The sequence below is a fragment of the Crinia signifera genome, chromosome 9, assembly GCF_055691185.1.
Source record: "Crinia signifera chromosome 9, ASM5569118v1, whole genome shotgun sequence".
Lineage (NCBI taxonomy): Eukaryota > Metazoa > Chordata > Amphibia > Anura > Myobatrachidae > Crinia > Crinia signifera.
Genome location: NC_139225.1, coordinates 6,183,312 through 6,205,030, shown reverse-complemented (window position 1 = coordinate 6,205,030; position 21,719 = coordinate 6,183,312). Strand labels below are relative to the sequence as shown.

Below are 21,719 nucleotides of genomic sequence, written 5' to 3'. Positions count from 1 at the left end.
ACACACTGGGCGGCTTTGAGCTGAAAGCCGCTCAAACCTGCTGTTTTGAGCGACTTTCAGCTCAAAGTCGCCCGGTGTGTATGGACCTTAAGAATAGCATCATCATTCACAGCGACTGTTCTTTCAGTATAAATGACTACAAATACATTGAAGTCAATTCATTAAAGTTTAGTTTACTATTGCGTCCAAAAAAGAACAGTCGCTGTGAGCGGCGCCGGCATTTTTAACAGACGTTTTGAGAATGTCTCACAGCGATGTTGACACTCAACATTTTAGGGCTATTTTAAGCCTTTTCCCCGACAATGAAAAAATCGAGTTGATCGCGTCCATCGCATGTCTTAACTTAAGGTCCCGATGCGATCGACGCGATTTAACATTGAATTGATTGTATTCAATGTTAAATGGCTATGTAAAATATGGTCCATTGTATGCCATTATAATGGCAAACAATGCGACCGATGCGATGGACCCGATTTTTCATTGTATACCCACCCTGATAGGTATTTAACATGATAAATGCCCCCCATTGTTAACGCCACCCCACGATGAACGCCAACCCGAAGCGTGGCGAGCGCAGCGGTACGCGTCTTCCGCTATCCATGTCGGCGTGGAGTTGATTTTATATAGTGTGGCGAGCGCAGCGAGCCACCGAGCCCGAAGCGTGGCGAGCGCACGCGTAATACCTGTGAAGTAATGCGCATCCCATCGCGGGGCTCGTCACGCTTCGGGCTCGGTGGCTCGCTGCGCTCGCCAAATTATATAACATCAACTCCACGCCGACGTGGATAATGGGGGTATGAAAAGGTCAGAGGACACGTACCGCCGCCCCTCACGGGCTCACTGTGCTCGCCAGGCTTCAGGTTGGCATTCATCGTGGGGTGGCGTTAACAATGGGGGGGCATTTGATCCATCAGGGTGGGGATACAATGAAAATTGGGGTCTGGGGGGCATTTAACATTGAGGCCAATGTAAAATCAGGTCTCAGGGACCATTTTACATTGATTCCAATGTAAAAATCGCGTTGATCGCATCGCATGCGATTTGGTTGCATGCGATCGACGCGTTTTTTCGGGTCCCGATGGATACAATTTTTATCGCTGGCGCCGTGCTAGGAAACAAGTACCTATATTTCTCTACCGTCCAATGGGATACTGGGCTTCACTACTATGGGGATTGAGACCTCCGCAGGAGAGACAGGCACATAAAAAAACTTTCAGTGTGGGTGCACTGGCTCCTCCCCTCAATCTCCCTCCACTAGTCAGTTTTGAAAAATGTGCCTCAGGAGAGGCAGTGCTTCTGGATGCTCCAGAGTTTTTTCCACATTTATTTTCAAGTTTGTTATTTTGGGGCGCTGTAGTGACCACACAGCTGTCCTGCTTCGTGGGTGTCAGGGGAAGGGTCAGTCCCCGACCTCTTCAGGTGCAGAGCTGACCCTGCTACAGGACAATCCAGTCCTGCGTGGGACTTGTCACCGCACAGCATTGCGCTGTAGCGAGCAAATCCCCTAGCCGCCGCACACCCCTGACAGGTCTGAAGACATCGGTGGTGAGTACAGGCTGGGGGTCCCACAAGGGGTCCCCGCAGCCATTTCTGGTGCGGCAAGACGACGGCTAGTAATGGCGGCTCTCCAGCAGGGACCGCGTGAACACCGCGTCTGATAACTGGCATAGGGGTGCTGCCGCTGGACCACCAGGGACACCCCTCAGGGTATAATGTATAATGTATGATATATATATTTTACACCTTTAATAATGTCAGTATAATTCTTTGTAAGCGCCAGCTCCGTGTAAGGGGGCGGGGCTTCACTCAGAGCGGGACAAAGCTCTGCTGGGCGCGCGCTGTCACTTCCTGCTTCTTCACACGCTGCCAGACTCCATTACAGGGCTCCTCACTGGCGTGGTGGATCCGGGTACTTGCAGCACGGCAGAGACAGCAGGTTTTTATAGCGATTTAGCGCTGCTGCGCTATCTAGCTTAGTCAGACACTGTGTTGTTTATATCACTGTGTTTAGCGTTACCAGCTCACCCAGATCTGTGAGTTCAGGTTAAGGGTGCACTTGGCTCCCCAATTGCTCTGTTTTTTCCCCACTGTTTAGTTACAGACACACAGAGGAAACACATCCAGCAGTGTGTGCACGTGTGTGACTGCGTGGGGGTTGTGTTTGTTACTATCTCATCATGGTGAAAAAGTTCACTTGTATGGTGTGTAGCACCAAGTTTGTGCCCAAGTCACAGTCCCAGGTTACTTGTGAGGCTTGTATGTCACCACAGCCCAGTAGTGCGGACACCCAGATCAGTGGGGTTCCCCCACAGCTTGCGGGGCAATCGCAGGCAGACGAGCAGGAGCCTGCGTGGGCCTCCAACATAAAGACCTTGTTGGATTCTGTGGCTTCACAGCTTTCCACTAACACTCAGCAAACGCAGAGGGTTCAGAGGGAATTATCCATGTTATCTGCTAGGGTGGATATTCTTCATACCCAAAATGTACCTCCCCCGCCCGCACAGCCTCAAAAGAGGCAGGCTACTGCTATGGATCCTGACACAGATGAGGACGATGAGGACATATTGGAGGAGGGTGAGGAGCAGGGTCTGCAGGAACCAGCTCCTGAGACGGCAGTACATGGTCCCGAGCCCCTTATCAGGGCCATTAGGGATGTTTTAGATCTCCCTGTAGAGGCATCCACAGAAGGAGACCCTTTCTTCATGACCCAGAAGAAACAGCCAGTGTACTTCCCTGAGCAGGCAGAGTTAGAAACTGCTTTCAGGGCTGCATGGCAAAACCCTGATAAGAGGTTTACTCTTTCAAAAAGGTTCACAAATGCTTATCCCTTTGAACCTTTGGGCAGAAAGAAATGGGAGGAGCCACCGGTAGTGGACTCCTCTGTTTCCCGCCTCTCTAAGAAGGTGTTGTTACCAGTCCCAGGGGTATCCACCCTTAAGGACGGGGCGGACAGAAGGCTGGAAGCTACCCTCAAGTCCATATATACGGCTAGTGGAGCATCCCAGCGTCCAGTTTTAGCCAGCTGCTGGATGGCCAAGGCTATTCATACCTGGTCAACCCAGATTCAGGAAGGCTTGTTGGGTGACATGACTGTGGCCCAGATAGGGGACAGCCTGCGTCACATTCAGGACACCGCAAAAATACTGTGCGAGGCACAAAAGGAATTGGGCGCAATCAACGCGCGCAATTCAGCCATGGCGGTGTCAGCCAGACGGGCCTTGTGGCTGCGGCAGTGGTCTGCAGATGTAGACTCAAAGAAGAGTGTGGAGGGTATTCCCTTTACAGGAGAATGGCTGTTTGGCAGTGAATTAGACGGTTGGATTTCCAAAGCCACGGCAGGAAAGTCTACCTTTCTCCCATCAGCCCCCACGGTTGCAAAGCGTACCTTCACAGGTGCTTCCCAGCAGTCCTTTCGTGGGAACAGGTTTCGCCCCAAGGCTAGGGGCGCCTCCAATGCCAGCAGGGGCACGAGAGGCAAGTTTAGGAAGCCTAACACCTCCAACACCCAGGACCGTCCAAATGCCGCGACTTCCTCTAAGCCTGCAGCATGACGGGGTTTTCCCGCCACGAGACTCTCTCGCGGTGGGAGCGCGATTGTTGCATTTCAGCCATGTGTGGGACGCCTCGGGTCTGGATACCTGGGCCAGAGGTCTCATTTCTCTAGGTTACAAGCTGGAATTCGACAAACCCCCTCCCAGACGATACTTCAGGTCGGCACTTCCAGCATCCCAGGAGGATCAGGTGCTCCTTCAGGGGGCCATTACCAGGCTGCTTCAGTCTCAGGTAATTGTACCGGTGCCAGTCACGGAGCAGGGCCAGGGATATTATTCCAACTTATTCCTGGTACCGAAGCCAGACGGCTCAGTAAGACCCATCCTGAATCTAAAGTCACTGAACCCCTTCCTGCGCGTGTTCAAGTTCAGGATGGAGTCCTTGCGCTCTGTGAGCGCCAGCCTAGAAAGAGGGGAGTTCCTGGCCTCTATAGACGTCAAAGACGCCTATCTACACATTCCTATCTGGCCCCCACACCAAATCTATCTCAGGTTTGCCTTGGGGAACAACCATTACCAATTCCGGGCGTTACCTTTCGGCCTGTCGACAGCCCCGCGGGTTTTCACAAAGGTAATGGCGGAAATGATGTCACTACTCAGGCTCCGAAGGGTGAATGTAGTGCCTTACCTGGACGACCTGCTAATAAAAGCAGGGTCGGCGGAGGCTTTAAGCAGTGCTCTCAATCTGTCCATACAGGTGCTAAGAGACCACGGGTGGATCCTAAACATGCCCAAATCATCGCTGGTTCCAACCCAGAGGATGGTTTTCTTGGGCATGATCCTGGATACATCAGAACAAAAAGTTTTTCTGCCGATGGAAAAAGTCACTGCAATACAACAGCTGGTCAGGGAGGTCCTGCAGTCACCTCTGGTACAGATCCATCTTTGCCTCCGGCTTCTAGGCAAGATGGTGGCTTCATTCGAAGCAATACAATTTGGCCGCTTCCATTCCAGGACTTTTCAATTGGATATTCTGACAAAATGGTCCGGCTCCCCCCTGCATATGCGCAGAAGGATTGGCCTTGCAACAAGAACCAGGATCTCGCTACAGTGGTGGCTAGATTCATCCAATTTGTTGGCAGGCAGACGGTTTCAGATCCAGGACTGGATTCTGGTAACCACGGACGCCAGCCTGAGGGGCTGGGGAGCTGTGACACAGGGAGTCCGCCTACAGGGTCGATGGTCTCCACTGGAGTCAGGCCTTCATATCAACAAGCTGGAGTTGAGGGCGGTCTACTATGCCCTGTTACAGGCAGCTCCATTGTTACAGGGAAAGGCGATCCAGGTCCAGTCGGACAATGCCACCACTGTGGCCTATATAAATCGGCAGGGTGGTACCAAGAGCATGCCCTGCATGAGAGAAGCGTCAAAAATTCTGTCCTGGGCGGAACAGAATGTCCAGGCCCTGTCTGCCATTTTTATCCCGGGGGTCGACAATTGGGAGGCAGACTTCCTGAGTCGTCACGATCTTCACCCGGGGGAGTGGGGCCTTCACACTCAAGTGTTCAATGCCATAGTGGATCTGTGGGGGCTCCCTCAGATCGACCTGATGGCTTCACGATTGAACCACAAGGTAGCAATGTACTGTGCACGGACCAGAGACCCAGGGGCGATAGCCGTGGACGCTCTCACCTGGACCTGGGATTTCCAATTGGTGTACCTCTTCCCACCTCTCCCATTGTTGGCTCGGGTGCTAAAGCGGCTCCGGCATCAGGGGACGGAGGCCATACTGGTGGCACCAGACTGGCCAAGAAGGGCCTGGTACGGGGACATTCAGGCCATGCTAGTGGAAGACCCGTGGCGTCTGCCCCTAAGAGAAGACCTGCTCCTCCAGGGCCCGTTCGTCTTCCAGGACTTACAGCGGCTACGTTTAACGGCCTGGAGGTTGAGCGGCAGATCTTAGTCCACAAGGGTCTCCACCCCTCTGTCGTCACTACAATGATAAAAGCCAGGAAGCCGGTTACGGCTGCTCATTATCATGTAATATGGCGCAGATATATTGCCTGGTGTGAGAAGAATGACTTGCCTCCGGACAGTTTTCGATTAAACAGTCTGCTGCGTTTCCTTCAGGCTGGCCTGGATAAGGGACTCAGATTGGGTTCCTTAAAGGTCCAAATCTCCGCACTATCTGTGTTTTTTCAGAAAAAGATTGCGGCCTTGCCTGAAGTGCAAACCTTCTTACAGGGGGTGCTCAGGATTCAGCCCCCCTTTGTGCCTCCCACTGCACCATGGGATTTGGAAGTAGTTCTTACTTTCTTAAAATCAGCCCGGTTTGTTCCACTGGAAGAGTCTGAGCTGCGACACCTCACTTGGAAGACTGTTGTTCTGCTGGCGCTAGCTTCGGCCAGGAGGGTGTCCGAGCTCGGGGCCTTGTCTTGTCGGAGCCCTTACCTTGTGTTCCACAACGATAGGGCGGAACTCAGGACTAGACCACAATTCCTTCCAAAGGTGGTGTCAGGGTTCCACCTAAACCAACCTATTGTGGTTCCTTCTAGCGCGACACACCCAGATATACCGGATACCTTGGATGTAGTCCTCACCCTTAAGGGGTATGTCAAGCGCACAGCTAGGATCCGTAAGACGGACAGCCTGTTTGTGCTTTATGATGCGCAGAAGAAGGGTTTACCTGCTTCAACGCGTACCATTGCCAAGTGGATAAGATGTACTATCCAACAGGCTTATGCATCAGCTGGTTTGTCGCTTCCTTTTTCAGTAAAGGCTCATTCAACCAGGTCTGTAGGTACCTCTTGGGCGGCTGCTCGAGGGGTGTCGGCAATGCAGCTATGCAGGGCCGCAACTTGGTCAGGGCAACACACATTTGTGAAGTTCTACAAGTTTGACACCCTGGCCAGGGAGGATTCCCAGTTCGGGAATGCGGTTCTACAGCAGAATCCGCACGTTCCCACCCGTTCTGGTAGCTTTGGGACCTCCCCATAGTAGTGAAGCCCAGTATTCCATTGGACGGTAGAGAAAATAGGATTTTGGGTACCTACCGGTAAATCCTTTTCTCGTAGTCCATATGGGATACTGGGAGCCCGCCTCAGTGCGGCTTTTTCTGCTGTCAGATCTACTTTATGGTTAGGCTTATTGCCTTGTTTTCTATAGGATAAATATGTCTATAGATTGTTCTAGTTACAGGTGTCCTCTTAAGTTGTTAGGATTCACCTCTCTTATATGTTTTTTGTTCGTTTGGGTGTGCTGGATGAATCTCACCACAATACATTATCACATACTCCTCACATGCTCTCCTTCGGCACAGTTTTTGCATTAACTGACTAGTGGAGGGAGATTGAGGGGAGGAGCCAGTGCACCCACACTGAAAGTTTTTTTATGTGCCTGTCTCTCCTGCGGAGGTCTCAATCCCCATAGTAGTGAAGCCCAGTATCCCATATGGACTACGAGAAAAGGATTTACCGGTAGGTACCCAAAATCCTATTTTTTTGGGGAAAATAATGTCCCATTTTTGGGCATAACAAATGGCATCTGGGATAAGTCACCGGATCACGTGGTTTTCGTGGCTGGGAAGGTTTCTCTTCAAGGATTTTGCTTTGCATGCATAATCCCCAAAACGTGGGGGCGTTGGTGTAATTGAATAACTCCCAGAGTATTGTTTCCCCTGATATAATTTTGCTATTTTAGTGGGTGTATTCAATTGAATACACAAACATCTGGAAAAAAAACTACCGAATTTTCAATTCACGTGATATTCTACCGTGCCGAGTCTTTTTCCTAGGTGAAAAATCATCATAGATTGAATACCCCCTTAATCTTTTTTTTTTTTTTTGGTATTTATTCACAAATCCAAGAAGCTAAATTTTAAGAAGTTCCACTTTGCTACCCACTGATACTGGTTTTACAGATATTGAGAGCATGTATTATTGTATATGTTCTTCTAGAGTTCCATATGTTCTAGAATGCAAGTTATCCAAATGAATACTGTAAACAGGGCTATTTTCTGCAGGCTCCAGCAGGAACTGAGGCCCTTATTCTAGTTCACTCTTTCTGACAAAATATTTCTTAGATGGACAAAACCATGTGCACTGCAGGTGAGGCAGGTGTTACTTGTGCAGAGATAATTAGATTTGGGTGGGGTTTTACACCTGCCTCACCTGCAGTGCACATGGTTTTGTCCATCTAAGAAATATTTTGTCAGAGTGAACTAGAATAAGGGCCACAGATCCTGCTGGAGACTGCAGAAAAATAGCCCTGACTGTAGATACTTATAAGGAAAACATTTCTATATTTACGGAATTGAAGCACAGTACTTGTAGCTGTGAAAATTATTTCCCTTGGTTTCTATGCATGCGTTCATTTCTCTTCCTGTGCTGGCAATAGGCAGACCGATCTATCGTACCCACACATTTTGATAAGGGAATTTAATTGATCGGATTTATTTTTCATGTCTAGGAAGACAACTATAACTTAGAGAAAAAAATGACTGGTGTGTAAGTCCCTGGCTGTGCTGCCGAAGCTTGTTACTACAAATTGTCTTTGGCACTCCTCTTGATAAATATTGCAATGCGTTCTCATTGTGGTTCGTATAAGTTATGGTCATTTAGAGGGATATATTGTATTTGGACAAATTCCCACTGGGGGCTACCCCGCTGCCAATCCCTGAAGCTGGGGACCAGGGTGCGTCACTCGCCTGTTTACAGTGCAGCAGTATTTGAACCATTCAACTTGATTAAATGGAGCAGAATGGGATGTGCAGATCCGTATTGTTTAACGGGATCTTATTGGTTATCAGCTGTCACATGTTTTGGCTCAAAAACATGTGACAGTTGGATAAGCCAATGAGATCCCGTTTTAAGATCTGGGTAAATCCAGATCTGCACATCCCTAGTTATGACCGTTTGCCTCATTGGCACCTCAAAGGATGACAACTTAGCCTTTTGTGATGGTGATGCTTCAGAAACGGTTTTTACACTGTCCATAGGCAATTTTTACCCTTCGATATACAGTTTTACACCCACGTTTGACGTAATCCAGCGCCTACCTCTGTAACCAGTCCAGACTTTTTGTTCCCATAATTTAAATCAACCCAGACTGGATGTGTTCAGCATCCTGGTGGTGGAGACACTGGGGGGTATGCAATGTTGTATCACGGCTGTCGATCCCCACCGACAGACGTGATCCAGGCCCATTTGCGGTCAGATGCAGACTGCATAATGACAGACGGGATTCAATGTCCCGCCTGCCGATGGGCGCAAAGGGGGCGTGGCCGCGAAAATGGCCGTGGATTGTCGATCTGCGGCCCAGATGACGAAAATCCACGGCCGTTATCGGCAGAACAGGCCCGACAGCTTCTGAAGTCGGGCCCGTTCTGCCGTCATCCCGCATCAATGCTGTCGTTAATGACAGCATTGAATAGGGATCCGCCGCTATTTCCCATGTCGGAAATAGCGGCGGCAGATTGCATATCCCCCACTGACATGTACAATGCCAACACCAATGACCCAACTACCGCCAAGAAGATGCTGGTTCCAGAATCGTGACTGCTGTGATACCACACATAATGTTTGGGGGTTTTAAGGCTGTGGTTTAGGTTGGGAGTAGAACAGTTGAGGGTTAGCAGGGCAGGGGTTAGGGGGGGGGCGGTAAGGGACAGGCTGCGGTACGGGGGATTAGACTGGCACTGGTATACCTAATGCCGGCATCCTCACCGCCCGTCATCCGTATCTCACCCATCCAGACTGTGCTTGCACTTTTACATTATATAAATAGCATTAGCTGGTAGCGGTTTTCCCTGTCCCAAGTCAGATGTGTAGATCCAACTCCGTGCTTCGGTATTGCTCCCAGCATGCCACCACTTGGGTATACGGCCCACTAGTTGTCTCTCTTTTGAGACCTGTTTTTGTATTTGCTTTACACATAGTTATATTAACAGTGATGGAATGCTAAAATGGAGTTGTCCTAGTAATCGCCGGTCTCTATGACAACAGTTCTCGTCTTTTTCACAGCTAACGCACATTACATTCCCACCTGTCTGAATAGCGTGTGAAGCCTTTCCAGCAGGTTGGTCTGTGATCAGCACAAGCGGTTGTCTCAGAGATGGATGACCACTGACGTTGTATCTGTCACATACAACTGCCTTGTACAAGTGGTTAGAAGACTCTTATGACCCCTTTTTTCATGCTCCATATCCAGGTTCTCGGAGGCAACCTCAAAATGTGGGTGTTTAAAGTTTCAGAGTTGTGAAATTTATGTTTAACGCCTATTGCTTTCCCGTATTTACAGGTCTGCAAGTGAAAATGTGTTTATTATTCTATGTACTGTGTATGTCTTGCATGCGATGTGTGATCAAACGCAGCTGGGACGTGTGACATGTACAACCAGCATTGAAGAGTTTTTGATTGCGGTATTAATAATGATTAAAAAAAAACATACATAATTCAAATTCGAACTAGGGGCCCGATGTAAGTTGGGAATAAAGCATGTGACACCTGGAAAAACAGTGGCATATATACTTATATATAAGCACAAGTCCAATCGGCACTCACGTATATATGGGTGAAAATATCACCGGTGCCCTCAATGTAACCACCGTTCCGGGGTTACATGCAAGGTAAATACTGGCTGCTTTTTTGCATGTGGCCTACAAACGCTGGATAACAATTTTTACACCTCAAAGTACAGTTTCAGTTTGAAAACACCCTTCTGACCTCTACATTTCTCTGCAGGTGTTAAATCTGCCCCACCTGCAGCTTAGCATGGTTTTACCAGTGTGCACATTTACTTGCACTTTCTTGCTTTATTACCAGATCAGATTCTGCGCCGATGACCTGTATAAATGATAGCATGGCAGTGTACTGTAATGGAGGAATGCCCGCTCGGGGTCCCTGCAGGCTTGGCATCCTTGTGATGACTGCACCACCAAAACTTCATTATCGGAGTGCGAGTGGAACGTCCGCTCCTGTGGCTTCCCCCAGTATTTAAATTGTGGTGCGTCCTGTTCATAAAACATCCTACCTCCTCCTGTAGCCAGATGAACAACAGGACAGACAGGGAAGTTATCCAGGTGCCCCCACACAAACCCGCGCATGTGTCTTTTCAGCCTATGTGACCTGGGGTTTCGGTTTGGCATAATGTTAACTAGGGGCAATACAGTGCGTTTAACACATTTGTGTTGCTCAGAGTATTTACACATTCTAATTGAAAATATTATTGGTACGTGCCACCACAAGTAGTTTCCCGGTGGCACCCACAAACCTTTATCCAGCCCGACCCTACAAAAACATGCACGTGCCTTCCATATTCCACTGACCACCGCTGAGTTCTAGAGACTGGGCTACACATTTATTTGATGTGTGTTGGTATATTGCTTTCAGATTACATGGTAAGTTTTCATTATGGTCTAAAAGTGTAAGCTCCTCCTCCTGTCTGTACATTATGGCCTATGACCCCTTTCAATGACTTTTTGGATTGGAGGACATGAGTTTTTCACTGTTTTTTGAGCCGACATGTGCCGACAGGCGGTATTTCATGCACTACCGTCCACTAGGGCGTGGTGGGAGAATAAAATAGTGTGCCGAGCGCAGCGAGGCACCGTGCCCGAAGCATCGCGAGGGGCTGCGGTTCGACTGTGTCCATGTCGACTGTGTCGACATTCGGGTAAAAAAAACAGTGAAAAACTCATGTCGACCTTGGCCCATGTCGACCTTGGCCCATGTCGACCTTGGCCCATGTCGACCTTGGCCCATGTCGACCTTGGCCCATGTCGACCTTGAGCCATGTCGACCTTGGGGACAGTCAACCTTCCGGGGTCGACCTAATGACTGTAGACCTAAGTCTGTTCTGACAGATGTACCGCTTCCTTTTTAATAAGCCGGTACAAACTAATGCAAAGTGTCTCCAGTCAATAGTTTGCCCCCAAGGGCTGATATCAATAATCCTGGGTACACAATTATTTTATTTATTTACAGTGTATTATATAGAGCAGCAGATTCCGTTACAGTGCCTTATACTGTATAGTGCAGCAGATTCCGTTACAGTGCCTTATATAGCGCAGCAGATTCCGTTACAGTGTCTTATATAGCGCAGCAGATTCCGTTACAGTGTCTTATATAGTGTAGCAGATTCCGTTACAGTGCCTTATATAGCGCAGCAGATTCCGTTACAGTGCCTTATATAGCGCAGCAGATTCCGTTACAGCGTCTTATATAGCGCAGCAGATTCCGTTACAGTGTCTTATATAGTGCAGCAGATTCCGTTACAGTGTCTTATATAGTGCAGCAGATTCCGTTACAGTTTCTTATATAGTGCAGCAGATTCCGTTACAGTGCCTTATATAGCGCAGCAGATTCCGTTACAGTGTCTTATATAGCGCAGCAGATTCCGTTACAGTGTCTTATATAGTGCAGCAGATTCCGTTACAGTGCCTTATATAGCGCAGCAGATTCCGTTACAGTGCCTTATATAGCGCAGCAGATTCCGTTACAGCATCTTATATAGCGCAGCAGATTCCGTTACAGCGTCTTATATAGTGCAGCGGATTCCGTTACAGTGCCTTATATAGCGCAGCAGATTCCGTTACAGTGTCTTATATAGCGCAGCAGATTCCGTTACAGTGTCTTATATAACGCAGCAGATTCCGTTACAGCGTCTTATATAGCGCAGCAGATTCCGTTACAGTGTCTTATATAGCGCAGCAGATTCCGTTACAGCGTCTTATATAGCGCAGCAGATTCCGTTACAGCGTCTTATATAGCGCAGCAGATTCCGTTACAGCGTCTTATATAGCGCAGCAGATTCTGTTAGTGTCTTATATAGCGCAGCAGATTCCGTTACAGCATCTTATATAGCGCAGCAGATTCTGTTACAGCGTCTTATATAGCGCAGCAGATTCCGTTACAGTGTCTTATATAGCGCAGCAGATTCCGTTACAGCGTCTTATATAGTGCAGCAGATTCCGTTACAGTTTCTTATATAGCGCAGCAGATTCCGTTACAGTGCCTTATATAGCGCAGCAGATTCCGTTACAGTGTCTTATATAGCGCAGCAGATTCCGTTACAGTGTCTTATATAGTGCAGCAGATTCCGTTACAGTGCCTTATATAGCGCAGCAGATTCCGTTACAGTGCCTTATATAGCGCAGCAGATTCCGTTACAGCATCTTATATAGCGCAGCAGATTCCGTTACAGTGTCTTATATAGTGCAGCAGATTCCGTTACAGTGCCTTATATAGCGCAGCAGATTCCGTTACAGTGTCTTATATAGCGCAGCAGATTCCGTTACAGTGTCTTATATAGCGCAGCAGATTCCGTTACAGTGTCTTATATAACGCAGCAGATTCCGTTACAGCGTCTTATATAGCGCAGCAGATTCCGTTACAGTGTCTTATATAGCGCAGCAGATTCCGTTACAGCGTCTTATATAGCGCAGCAGATTCCGTTACAGCGTCTTATATAGCGCAGCAGATTCTGTTAGTGTCTTATATAGCGCAGCAGATTCCGTTACAGCATCTTATATAGCGCAGCAGATTCTGTTACAGCGTCTTATATAGCGCAGCAGATTCCATTACAGTGTCTTATATAGCGCAGCAGATTTCGTTACAGCATCTTATATAGCGCAGCAGATTCCGTTACAGTGTCTTATATAGCGCAGCAGATTCCGTTACAGCGTCTTATATAGCGCGGCAGATTCCGTTAGTGTCTTATATAGCGCGGCAGATTCCGTTAGTGTCTTATATAGCGCGGCAGATTCAGTTACAGTGTCTTATATAGCGCAGCAGATTCTGTTACAGTGACTTATATAGCGCAGCAGATTCAGTTACAGTGTCTTATATAGCGCAGCAGATTCCGTTAGTGTCTTATATAGTGCAGCAGATTCCGTTACAGTGTCTTATATAGCGAAGCAGATTCCGTTAGTGTCTTATATAGCGCAGCAGATTCCGTTACAGTGTCTTATATAGCGCAGCAGATTCTGTTACAGTGTCTTATATAGCGCAGCAGATTCCGTTACAGCATCTTATATAGCGCAGCAGATTCTGTTAGTGTCTTATATAGCGCAGCAGATTCCGTTAGTGTCTTATATAGCGCAGCAGATTCCGTTACAGTGTCTTATATAGCGCAGCAGATTCTGTTACAGTGTCTTATATAGCGCAGCAGATTCCGTTACAGCATCTTATATAGCGCAGCAGATTCTGTTAGTGTCTTATATAGCGCAGCAGATTCCGTTACAGCGTCTTATATAGCGCAGCATATTCCGTTACAGCATCTTATATAGCGCAGCAGATTCCGTTGCGCATTAAATTTGTAGACCGTGTTAAAACAAACTGGGTAACAACAGACAGACATGGAGGTAGGAGGGCCCTGCTGCAAGCTTACAATCTAAAGGGACATAGGAGGGAAACACAAGGACAGGCACCAGTAATAGCGTAGCAGTCCTACCAAGTTACAAGTCCAAAAGGGAAGCTATATAATACATACTGTAAGTGCCTCAGAGGGTTATGTGTGTGTGTGTGTGTGTGTGTGTGTGTGTGTGTGTGTGTGTGTGTGCGTGTGTGTGGTATATTAATATGATAGGCTTGCCTAAAGAGGTGAGTTTTCAGGGAACGCTTGAAACTTTGGTAAGGAATATAGAATGTAAGATTATTGTTATGTTTTGGGCTGATGTCAAAACATTTTCTGGAAAGCGCTTCAGAATATGGCTACATTGCATCTGGAAAGTATTCATAGCGCTTAACTTTTTCCACATTTTGTTATTTTACAGCCTTATTCCAAAATGAAATAATATTTTCCCTCACAATTCCACATAATGACAACCTGAATTTTTTTTTTATTGGAGCTTCATGGCAAAGGCTGCGAATACTTATTTTCATGTGATTTTTCTTAATTTTTTACTTTTAATAAATTTGAAAAATTCTCCCGAAAAACTTTCATGTCATTATAAGCTATTAGAAGTATGGTGGGGTCTCAGCGACGGATATGAATGTCTTAATATTCTTTCAGAAGCACTTCAGACTATTGGGGTTATTCAGACCTGATCGCTGCTCTAAATTGCAGAGCCAAATCCTGCCCCATGCAAGCCTGGAAGGTAATTTATTGGGACTTGCTAAAATTAGCTGCAAAGTCATTTGCAATGATTTTTTTCCAGTGTGTGCAGTCTGTGCGTAGACCAGGACTTGGCGGCTGCAATAGAAACAGTCGGATCGGGCCTTCCCCTAAAATGCCTGGCACTGCCAAAAAACGGCCAGTTACCGCCCCCAAATGCCAGCTCTTCCTGTCGATCAACTTGCGTACAGCCAGCGATTTCAAAAATAAATAAAAAAAGCAGGCTGTCCTTGCGCATGCATTCTATGATCCGTATGCAAATGTAGTCTTCTTTCAACTATCATCTAGCCTGTAAATTCGCGCCATCCAATCAGGTCTGAATAAAGGTCCACTGTTTCAAAATAAAAGTTCAAGTAAGAGTACCAGAACAATAAAACAGGCAAACTGTTTTATTGTTCTGGTACTCTTACTTGAACTTTTATTTTGTCGTTCTTCAGTTTTGGCTGGCGTTGGGGATGAGCTACTTAAAGAGGCAAAGGGAATGTATGCTAAAGTAACGATTTCTCCGTAGAATATATAGGGTTTTGTTCTACGATTTCTTTTTGCACAGCATAGGATTTCTGTGGGTCAGGACAGTTCAGAACCAGACTCTTTGTGACCGGCATTTTATTATTCCATAACATAAATGTTTTGTACTTCATGCTTAACTTCTAGCACGTGTTTCAGTTTGAGGATTTCTTACAGGGATCCAAGGTTCCTACACAATACCTTGTGCCAGGGCGTCCGCTAGCGTCATCACAGTAGATGTTCTAAATGTAGCAAATGCCACCAGGCAGCGTTGCCCATTGTTAGCACTAATCTTTGCCTTGGTATTGAGCCAATGGCAGCACATTAATGACCTTCTCCAGATGTCTAGCCGATGTTGCTTGGCATGGACAAATGCAATCAAATCTGTGTTTATAATTACAAAGAAAATTATATTCTATTGACTTTTTGCTGCACCTCACTCCTAATTTATAAAAAAAAAAAAGATTAAAGAACTATGGCTTGTTGGTTTGTGATTGGTGGAGTAGCCACTGACCTCTTGCCCCTTTTGAAAGCAAATGAGAGGGATTGGCTGAACTTTTCACATTCATCTATTTGAACAATGCATTTCAGTGGGCTTTCTACACAAAAAAACTAGTCCAAAATTGTCCAAAATTTACTTCAGTGTAAAATAAGGCTGTGTCTAAACATTGCATTTTGACAGGTCCCTTTTTAACCTTTTTGGCAGGAAAGAGACTGCACATGTAAGTCTATGGCTGCTTCTACACAGTGGGATATATTCAATGCAGCCGGCTGTTTAACCCCCGCACCGGTCGCTCAACTTATTCAATGCGCTGGGGAAATCCTCGCTTTCAGAGGATGGAGAGGATTCCCCCAAGCAGCGAGGCTTGCGGCTAATGCAGTCTCGCTGTTTTAGCGCCCGCACACGCCGTTTCCACCTCACTCAGACTTGCATACAAAATCCTGCTGCATCCTGTTAAACAGCTTCATCGGTCTAAACAGGATCCTGTTCAAATGCGTCCTGTCAAACGGCAATGTGTAGACGCAGCCTAAATTATATATTAAGAGATTTGAAAAACGTTTATTTTTTAAATTGTGGTTTGCTGATTTATTTATTTTTTTAATTCACAACCGTATTTCATCTAGTTGTTTTTAAATTGTTATAATAGGCAATGGATTTCACAGGACGTATAACTTCATTTGTGTCTAACTTCTGGATAATTTTTAGCTATTCTTTATTGCCAATCAAGGATAGTGCTGGCTGATCGGAGTTAGGGAGTTTAGCTGGTACACAGGTTTTCATTACGGACCTCAAATTATGATTTTGGCTTTTGAAGCGGAATGTCCGCTTGACCGGTCGCTTGATGCGGCTAACTTGCATAACAGGAATTTTGAGAAGACTGGGCGCTGAAGAATGCTTAAGGTGCTAGTATGAAAAGTCAGGACAAATTGAAATAAGAAATCAGAAGATAAGTACAACAAGATCGTGGTCAGTCTCAATGCAGGAATCAACTCAAGAACAATGGAGGCACTGGACGACACACTGGCAGCGAGCAGCGCACTAAACGCTAATTAAATGAATCAGGCAACCTGTCCTTGGTCATGCCAGTGCTCAGCTGTACACGGCTACCAAGAAATCCTAAAGTTTGTTTGCATTAAAGCAAAACTAAATTGCAGGAGAACGCCAGTCATGGAGGCCAATACCTACATGCTGGATTCTGAGACCACTGTGTTACTTCTTGAATTGCATTGTCCATTTAAATGAGTGTGAGATCTGACTGTGTCTTCTCATCTGTGAGATTATTATGTTTAGATTCCTATGGTAATCATGCAAATCAGTCTACGTATTGATTAATGCAATGTCCCCCGTCATGAATAAATGCCAATTACCCGTATGAGGTGTAATCAAGTCTTGTGTTATGATGAACAAATCTGTTTTCGCCCTATCTCTGTTTATAAATTAAACACCTGTCTTACCACAGGAACGGTGTCGGTAGACCTGTACGTACCTATTTATTTTGTCAGATGATGTTCCCAACATAAAACTATTATGGGATGAATGAAATATCAGTTTAACCGTTTGATGATGAACGAATGCTTTCAACGTCTCATCGTCTTTGGTAGTCAAAGGGTTTGTTTGAGAAATCAGCATGAAGTCTTCACCGACGCACCATTATGTTTGGCCTGCATCTTTAAGAAGAGAAAATGTCTAAAATAAAAATATCCTCTTTAATATCCCGCTTCCCCTACACATTTGACTAATGTTGCTGCGGATACAAATCACTCCTTTATTACCTATAAACTGTTCCGTCCTACCATAGAAAAACGCTGCTAATTTATATGGCCGTGACATTTTATAATTTTTTCCTGATTCTCAGATAAAGGATTTTACATTTAAAACTTTAATAGTTGAGCCCGAGTTCATTTATCTTTAATTTTTGAAACGGGGGCACGTAATTCATATCTGTAATTTTATGCACACTCTGTAACATTCACGAGACTTCATTTGTACATTAAAATTCCTTTAAGACCGTTATTAATGATTTATATAACGAACTGTCCTATTAATCAAGCGAGTTTTCACATTTTACGATTCCCTTCTATGTTAATACTATCTTTATGGTCTGTATTAATGTTTTATGTCCCCTAATTTCAATTATAAATCAAGAACATTTTCCTGTTTTTGTTGGTATTTTCTGAACTTTGTGTCAGCTTTAAACATTTTATGCCCTCTCCTCTCCCTTTCCGAAATTCACCCCCGCCCCCCCTCCCCTGCTGCCCCCTTTCGCCATCTCTATGCATGCATTATGAAATATTCATGAAATTTGGAATTGTGATTTTCTTCTCTCGAGAAAGTTTCATTGACAAATGAATTCCGTCTCTTCTGTTTTTCAAGCTCAGAAACTAGAGCGGCTTCGTAAGGAGCGACAGAACCAGATCAAATGTAAGAACGTACAATGGAAAGATCGGAACACAAGCCATTCAGGTAACACACTGTTCTCTTACGGCATCATATCTGCTGTTATTAGGCAGATGGGAATCCTTTCACATGACATCTGCCCACTCCATATATGCTTCCTTGTGAATGTGAAATAGATCACTCCGGTTATAGAATTATTCTGACTTTTGCTCTCTAGCTGCAATAGAAAAAGACTACTGTCGAAAAATGAGCATTCTAAGAATTCCAATGATGACAAACAGGACATCTAACGCATAATGTTGCAAAGTCACCCTCCAGACATGCGGGTTGGCATGTGCCACATTTGCACATGCAAACCTGTGTTAGAAAGCCATCTGCTCTGCAGGTGGGGCAGATGTAACCTGTGCAGAGAGAGATACATTTGGTTGAGAAGTGTTGAAACTGAAATCTAAATTGCAGTGTAAAAATAATGCAGCCAATATTTACCCTGCACAGAAACAAAATAACTCACACAATTCTAACTCTCTCTCTATACACGTTACATCTGCCCCACCTGCAGTGCACATGGTTTTGCCTATTTTGCTATGCAGTAACACCCAGTGTGTATGGACTGTATCTATTTGATGAAGAACTTGAAGTGTATATAAAAAGGAAACTTTGGGCCGGTCCGGAGTCTCACTCACTTGTACTAAAAGCAGTGTGAATGTATGTAAGATCTGCTACGCAGGCAGCTGTAGGTTCGGTACAGCATAAGCCCCTCTTGCCTCAGCTGTCTTTGAAGTATAATGTGTCTCCGGTGGATACCTGCTTTTAGAGCCAATGTCCAGGAGGCCTATTATTTATTTATTTATTTATTAACAGTTTCTTATATAGCGCACACAGATTCCGCAGCGCTTTACAGAGCATAGTTATAATCAAAAACACATAACAAATTACAGTACAAGACGGTTTAGGACAAGTACATGGTTAATATGGATAGTTGCACCAGGGGACAGGACACTGAAGCAATTATCAGGGTGGCAAAGGTTTATATATTCTAAGAAAGGCTCAAAAGGAGAGAGGGCCCTGCTCGTGAGAGCTTACATTCTAAAGGGGAGGGTTAGACAGACAGGGGTGACACAGAAGTGGTAGAAGTGAGCTTAAACAGGTTAGGATGAGAGATGGTCGGGTTTTATGCAGGAGGGTGGGAAGAGGTCAGCTTAGTCTTTGATATTTTAAGTCTAAAAAAGCGCTGGGTCATCCAGGAGTAGACAGCAGAGAGACAGTTGGAGATATGAGTGAGGATAGAGGGAGAGAGATCAGGAAAGGATCGGTAGATTTTACTATTATCAGCATAGAGGTGATAGTGGAAGTTAAGTGAGCAAATGATCTCACCCAGAGAGGACGGAAGCGGTACATCTGTCAGAATGAACTTAGGTCTACAGTCATTAGGTCGACCCCACTAGGTCGACTGGCAGGAAGGTCGACCTGACTTAAGGTCGACATGGGCCAAGGTCGACATGACTTAAGGTCGAATTTGCATAAAGGTCGACATGAGGAAGGTCGTCTGGTCATAAGGTCGACATGGGTTTTTCACTGTTTTTTGATCCGAATGTCGACACAGTCGACATGGACACAGTTGGCAATGAGAATCGGGCCCTCGCATCGCTCGCTTCGCTCGCAATGCTTCGGGAACGGTGCCTCGCTGCGCTCGGCACACTATTTTATTCTCCCACCACGCCCTAGTGGATGGTAGGGCATGAAATACCGCCTGTCGGCACATGTCGGCTCCAAAAACAGTGAAAAACCCATGTTGACCTTATGACCAGTCGACCTTCCTCATGTCGACCTTTATGCAAATTCGACCTTAAGTCATGTCGACCTTGGCCCATGTCGACCTTAAGTCAGGTCGACCTTCCTGCCAGTCGACCTAGTGGGGTCGACCTAATGACTGTAGACCTAAGTTCATTCTAATAGATGACCGCTTCCCGAGAGGACATGTAGAGATAGAGAAGAAGAGACAATTACAATAAACACATCAAAGGTGTGTTACATAGTAGTAGCAACAGGCAATCCTGCATAGCAACGTTTAGTAAATATTTTATTCTTTTATTGATGCATCAAAAGTAGGCAAGGATTGCCAAGCCATACATAAGCAAATCTATCAGTTCCATGACAAGTCAAATGATTACGATGAAATGTAATGACAAAATGTTTTCTTTTGTAGGAAAACATCAGCCAATGTCAGGGGATCGGCATGAAATCCTGGCGGTCGGAATCCCGGCGGTCAAAATCCTGACCCGGGATCCCAACCGCCGAAATCCCGACAAGGGGGGGACGTGGATTGCCCCCCCATGCGGGCTCGGTACCTTGCTACGCTCGGCACACTTAATTTATTCTCCCTCTATGGGTGTCGTGGACACCCATAGAGGGACAAAGTGCTGGGATTTCGGCGGTCGTGATTCCGACCGCCGGGATACTAACTGCGTCCCAATGTCAGTGCTTGTATTGTATTTTCATGTTCGTATAAGGAAGCCATGTTTCAAGTCTGTAGTGTGTTTTGGTTTTTAGGTAAAAGTCAGAAATGGGAAGGCAGCGTTACCACTGCAGCTTAAGTCCGTAATGTTGGGGACTAAGGGGGTTAAATCCTTTGCTGTGGCACCTTTATTTAAAGAGCAGCATAAATGTATATTCATAATGTTTTATATAGTGTAAATATGAAGCTATGTAATAAGAATGTATTGTTTACCAATGGTGCATGCCACAGACTGCGGGATAGTACTTGACTGCTGGTGTACCTCACTGTGGGGTGAATTTATGAAGCTTGGAGAAGTGTTATCTATCCCCATAAAGAACGTTATGAGCAAGGTGATAATGGTTCAGCCAATCAGCTCTTACCTGTCAATTTACATATTGTAGCTGATTGGCTGAACCATTATCACCTTGCTCATAACGTTCTTTATGGGGATAGATAACACTTCTCCAAGCTTCATAAATTCACCCCTGTGGGCCTTATTTTGGTTCACTCTTTCTGACAAAATCCTTCTTAGATGGACAAAACCATGTGCACTGAAGGGGAGCATATGCAAAATGTGCAGAGAGAGTTAGATTTGGGTGTGGTTTTACTTCAAAGTGAGATCTATATTGAAGTGTAAAAATAAAGCAGCCAGTATTTTCCCTGCACAGAAACAAAATTACTCACCCAAATCTAATTCTCTCTGCACATGTTACATCGGCCCCCCTGCAGTGCACATGGTTTTGTCCATCTAAGAAGTATTTTGTCAGAAAGAGTGAACCAAAATAAGGCCCTATGTACTGTAGGATGCTGGAGAAAGGATACTATAACTATTCCAGTGTCCACCAGCTTATGTAACTCTGTCACATGGGGGCAACATTTTCTCCTACATTGAATGATAATTGTTGCAAGTAGTTGGAAAAATCCAACATGTTCAATCTCCCCATACCATGGAACCAGAATGTCCTCACCTTTAAACCCAGCCTGTAACTTAACAGTCAGGAGCTGATTGGCCGGTAATAAACTACCAGGCACTTTGGGGTAGATGTATGAAGCAGTGATAACGGAGAAGTGATAAAGTTCCTGGTACTATATCACCGGCCAATCAGTTCCTGACTGTTACGTTAAAGGCAGGGTTTAAAAAGGGACAGTTAGCAGCTGATTGGCTGGTGATAAAGTACTAAATACTTTATCACTTCTCCTCCCTTATCACTGC

At 45.7% G+C, this 21,719-nt stretch overlaps 1 protein-coding gene across 1 annotated transcript in view; it reads left to right on the top strand.

Moving 5' to 3' along the window:
- MAPKAP1 (MAPK associated protein 1) overlaps positions 1–21,719 on the top strand; it is a 153,634-nt gene that overhangs the window by 15,534 nt on the left and 116,381 nt on the right. Inside the window, exon 3 of the mRNA XM_083160962.1 lies at positions 17,986–18,075. Within this exon, the coding sequence (XP_083017088.1) occupies positions 17,986–18,075 (90 nt within the window). The remainder of the gene's footprint in view (positions 1–17,985; positions 18,076–21,719) is intronic.